General features: G+C 29.0%; 1 protein-coding gene across 1 annotated transcript; it reads right to left on the bottom strand.

Moving 5' to 3' along the window:
* Window positions 1-659: 659 nt before the first annotated feature.
* LOC112594461 (nuclear cap-binding protein subunit 3-like) lies at window positions 660-4356 on the bottom strand. The gene is made up of 9 exons (XM_025339254.1): window positions 3962-4356; window positions 3554-3863; window positions 3373-3479; window positions 3174-3316; window positions 2917-3083; window positions 2687-2855; window positions 2419-2604; window positions 1190-1382; window positions 660-1121 (listed from the first exon to the last, which is right to left on the bottom strand). Exons 2-9 carry the CDS (start codon window positions 3695-3697, stop codon window positions 734-736), a joined length of 1497 nt encoding a protein of 498 aa, XP_025195039.1. The 5' UTR covers window positions 3698-3863; window positions 3962-4356; the 3' UTR covers window positions 660-733.
* Between the last annotated feature and the right edge of the window lie 1201 nt (window positions 4357-5557).

The following is a 5557-nucleotide window of genomic DNA, read 5'->3' as shown; positions in this document are numbered from 1 at the left end:
CCATTACAGTGATCCAACCAACACCTAAATACTTTATGTATAACAGAGCGACACCCACTTTCTTACTTTTTTTTTCATTTGGATTAACCGTTATTTAATTTTTTTTTTTTTACTGAAGATGTGGGTGACTGGTTTTAACTATTTTAATTCATTTGTGATACACAGAAGTGTATTATAATTATACTCGTACATTAAATTCTCATTGATGAATATTTATTTTCATTTTTGTTATTACACTGGTTTGGTTTTTATTTCAATCATAAATCAATTAATAAAAAAATTTAATATTAAATAAATGTATAAATATTCATTCTCACACAAAAAAAAAAAACTTTTCACTGTCTAATTATAATTCAGACATTTACTATGTAAAACAAAAATTGTAATTTAAAAAATCTTGTATAAAAATACTAAAAATCATTGAAATAAAATTTATAAATAACTCATTATTCATTATTATAAATTAAATTTAAAAAAACTCATTGTATTTAACTATTTTTATACTTAAAAACAAAATTTAAAAAACTTTTAAATGTTATAAACAACTATGAGCTTAATAGGAATAATTATTAAAAATTAACACATTAAATACACATAATTACACAATAATTATTGTGTTTTATTTTTTCACAACAATAAAATAGAAAAATAAATTGTTGTATAAGTAAAGAATTTATAATGAATCATTAAAAATTTTATGAAAACCAAAATGATTATTAATGTTCAATATTTGTTAACGTCGACTTGTACGCTTATAATATTTATCATTATTAATTTGTATCTGAAGAGGAGACACAGAGCGAACATTATAACGTTGACCATGTTTTCTATGAGGTCCTAGTCTACTTTTAATATGTCTCTTTTCGTACACATCTTCATCACTCGTGTAATCACCATCATCTTCATGTAAATACTGGCGGCGCGGAATATCACGACGAGTTGCACGACTAAATGGAATATCAATGTATTCATCGTCATTAACATCTTCAATATCTACTTCTAGCGACTCATCATCAAGATACTGATGCGCTTTAGCAGCGCGAATTGCTTTGGCTACTTTAGCAGACACCAAACGCCCATTAAGGCGTTCTCGCAGGTCATTGGCTATATTTACTTGATGTCTGATAAAAATAAATAAATTGTAAATGAAAACATTTAATCATTATACATAATTTTTAGTTATATATACCTTGATGAATTTGAAGCTGAATTCAAACGCTTCCTTGTAATAGCTTGTGTTTCATCATCTGCATACATACGCATTCTTGGTATCTTGCTCTCTCTATACCTAGCATCATTATAATCATCATCGTCATCTTCACTAGCTGCACCTGATGATGACGTAGGTGGCGGTGGCGATGGAGTGCGTACTTTGGATTTGTCTACAATGATCAACAACACACAAAACAATTATGTGAGTATACAATACAATTTAAAAATACATTAAGTCAATAATGTCTTATTTAATTTAAATATTTTATTATTATTAAAAATATATTTATTTTTATTAAATATTATGATTATTTTTTTTTTCAAATAAAAACACTTAAAAAATCACTGATGCGTGTTAATATTCAAAAAGTCAATTTTAAAAAGTAACAATACATCCTAACAAAAGCTCCATTTAGATAATAAAACATTTTGTTAATTTAATATGTATGGCAAATGCTTATTATTATTTTATACACTTAGTCATATTGTTTTCTCAGAATCTAAACTTAACCTAACCATTGATGACTGTCATTTTTTTATTAAAGGCCTTAATACATTTTTTCTAAATATTTATAAAATATTAGGTACAAGTATTTTATTTGACAATTCTACAAAAGTTATCATTTTTCCACTTCTCAAAAACATGTTTGTAGTCAGTTTTTAATTTTTTTTTTTTTTTTGAAATATTATGAACTGCATAACACATTAACAATTAACCAAATTGATATTCAGTTTATAAATAAAGATTTAGTGTTAACATTAAGCAATAGGAAAAATATAAAAATTAATTTATATTTCATTTCATATACATTAAATTTTTAGATAAATATGAATTTTTTTTTTTCTATTTAACACTTAAGACTTTTACAAACCAGTTAATAAATTATCATTGACCGGATTTGGCATGCAAACCACAATAACTATCTAATCAGATTTATTCTTATAATAATAGTGATAATAATTTATCATGTTTTATCCAGGTTTGAAAAACAAAAATAAAATAAATTTGTAGGTTACTGAAATAATTTACAAGAAAAAAAGGATTTATACGTTTACATCTTATTTTTTTTGTAAATTCTCCTTTTAGTAATCTACAAATTTATTTTGTAATTGTTTACAATGTAAACGTATAAATTGTATACCAAAAGTTATAATTAAATCAAAAGTGACGATATTGAGGTTCACCTCCATCACAAAAAAACATACATTTAGCATCCATAGCATTGTCATATTGGCTCCAAGTTTTGGCTATGGCAGTCCAAGTGTTAATTCCTGGATTTTTGGCCAATTTCCACCGAACATCATCTTTCAACATTTCATCACCAATATCAGGATGGTTGATAACTGGTATAAACTTACGTTTACGACTTTCTTGAGAGAATAATTCATAATCTATCAAAAAAATAAATAAATAAATAATTTGTTAATTATATATGTTTTAGTACAGTAAATAATTAAAAATATTTATACTAACCTCCATCTTCAATATCAGTACTTTTGTTCTTTACATCCTGCTTGTCATACACAGTACTATATCTCATCAATATACACTTGGATTTTTCATGTGGTTTAATTGCTTTTCTCCATATACCTGGGGGCAACTCGTAACCCACACAGCTAACATAATCTTCCGATACTAATACCTACAATAACATACATGACAAAATAATAAATTATATATCTTAGATATGAGATTGCTCTTACATCATCTTGATCCATGTGATCATCATTTTGATTTTCATTTAAAGCTCCATGTTCATTGTTTAATTCGTCAGTAACTGTAGATGTAATATGCTTTAGCTCGCGTATTGGACGAGTCAAGTCCAATAATGCCTTAGTAGGCATTCGATCATCCAGCCATACAACATTGCCTAAAAGTAATGATAAAACAAAAAATTTAATGTAAAATAAAAATAAGTTCAGAAATGTTTTGTGTAGGTACTCGACAAAAATCCACTAACATTCAGAATTTGATACCCATTCCAAAAATTTAGGATCGTATTGATCGAAATATTCAATGATATCTTTAGTGGTCATTCCCATGACTCCGTGCAAATGTAAAGCATTCAACTGAATGTCTTTGTTGTTTTTATTCATGCCAAGACTGGAAAGCAAAATATACATTGACTTACTAAATCTATAAACTCTACTATAACGTACCTGTTTAGAATATACTGGACTTGTTTGTCCGTGATACCTGATATATTATGTGCAGGCTGTTCATTTGAATTAGATGCAGAGGCTGCTTGGAACGTGTTTCTATTTAACTGGTAGGGAGATACATCAAGATTAATATTTTAATTATGTGTGAAAGAGATAAACATAAAATAAGGACACATACTTTGGGTCTATTTAGCTGTGTCATTGGCTGACTAGTCCGCGCCGACGTGCTGTTGTCGATCGGTTGTTCGTCGTCGCTGTCTAATAGTTCACCAGGTTCCAGAAAACCGTCAGATAGGATGTCATCTGTATCACTGTTTGCCATCGTGATCGTCGAACAAAGTTAAAGCTCCTACCTAATCCGGTTCTAGCTACTCCTGATCAAAATGCCAACTACCAGATTCTCGGTTCAACGCATTTTCAATGACGCAAGACACGAACAGGAATGATGATGAACGCGACGGACTCGAGAATTCGGGTAGCGACTAAGACTAACAATACGTTATCAATGACATAAATTTTTCTAAATTTCAGCACCACGAATAGTGATAATACAGATCACTGATTGAAAATAGATACTACGACTCACGAGCGGGCGTCGGGACGTCAATATTCAATGCGAAAGAATAAAATACGTGTGTTGAGCGTTGTTATTTCGTTTGGGCTTTACAGAAATACCGTCGTATCGTCGTCATTTACTGCAGTCATTTGCTGTTGAAAATCGTTTTTAGTTTGAGTTACGAGTTGATGACCGTCGCGACGGCGACCACATGATAAAACAGATTTGTTTTATCATGGATGATCGAACAACGGCGACGCGTACGGTACGACCATACGACGTCCGACTCCCTAAGAAAAGGATTCTGCTGTCTTTTGACATGTAATTCGGAATAAAGTATTTTACGATCGCTTTTTCGGTCGGCTTTAGTTTGTACATAATATCTATTTTTATTGTATAATATTCATAAATCATAATTAACGACAATGACGATATATTTTAACGGTGTAACCGTGTAACGCTGGAATTCTGTGCATTTTTTCCCGTCGTGTTGGTAATAATTCGGAATTCCGTCGCCAGTGGTCGTACGTGTTATCAATTAATACTGAACCACTTGGACACGACTGATACCACATTACCACCGCACGAACATCACAACAATGCATCGTCCTAACCACGAAAAGACTATAGATAGATTATACCTACTACCTACCATCACAGAGTAATAATTAGTTAGATCTTTGGTCTAATAAATAATAATTGTTTGCCTGTATTAGCTGTACTCTGTGCCATGTTGTCACTACTATCTAGATTCTAGGTTGAACATACCTTTTTTGCTCAGAATTATTTTTCATATCCAATGATTAATCATTGAATTCATATTAACATATCCATTCTAGTGACCAGTCTCAATGACGATGTATACAATCGAAAATGCATATACAACAGAGCGAACTTCTCCGGTTTATATTTTATTAAATTCATGAACAGAATCTTTTTATTTGAACTATTACTAGTCTGAGAGCTTATTAAATTACTCATACCTAATTATTATGGTTTATGTTCTATTTATTACATTCAAATCTTTGATATAACAAAATATATAACAATATTGAGAAATTTTAACTCTGATTGTACTGAATATACACTCAATTTATTCATCTTCAAAGTTATCAGTACAGTTGCTAAGAAGATAATACAAAGAAACAAAGTAATAGTAGTAGGTATAAATTATAAAATTTATGCAAACACACATTTTAATAAAAAGTTTTTATCTTTTTAGGACAACTCTAACTTTGAGTAAATAAAAAGAAATTTGTACCTGCAGTCGGCTTGACTCATCCTGATTCCTGGTGCTCACCTTTTTTATTATTAGTAAGTAGTAAATAACGTTTAATATATATATATAATATATAGTTGGTCATAAAAACTAACATTAATTTACTGTTCTCAAAGCATAATATATATAATTAAATATAAATGACATAATTTATTATTATATATTAGTAAGCTATACCGTTATAGAAAGAAGGAAACATAGTACCTACTCAAATAAAATTATAGAACTTATTTTTATACCCTATCAATTATTGTTATCATACTATAACTATAAAGACATCATGAAAAAAATTATTATTATTTTGATAATAAATTAGATTAGATATGTTCAATACTTTATTATGTTAT

The sequence above is a fragment of the Melanaphis sacchari genome, unplaced genomic scaffold, assembly GCF_002803265.2.
Source record: "Melanaphis sacchari strain LSU unplaced genomic scaffold, SCAv2.0 Contig22_pilon_pilon, whole genome shotgun sequence".
Classification (NCBI taxonomy): domain Eukaryota; kingdom Metazoa; phylum Arthropoda; class Insecta; order Hemiptera; family Aphididae; genus Melanaphis; species Melanaphis sacchari.
This window is presented reverse-complemented; position numbering and strand designations above follow the sequence as displayed.

What these genes read in the sequence shown, in the direction of transcription:
- LOC112594461 (XM_025339254.1), bottom strand. Translation starts at nt 3,697, where the DNA reads ATGGCAAACAGTGATACAGATGACATCCTATCTGACGGTTTTCTGGAA. An exon ending in ATCACATGGATCAAGATGAT is followed by an intron (nt 2,856 to 2,916) that starts GTAAGAGCAATC and finishes ATGTTATTGTAG; the next exon opens with GTATTAGTATCGGAAGATTA. An exon ending in TACTGATATTGAAGATGGAG is followed by an intron (nt 2,605 to 2,686) that starts GTTAGTATAAAT and finishes TTTTTTTGATAG; the next exon opens with ATTATGAATTATTCTCTCAA.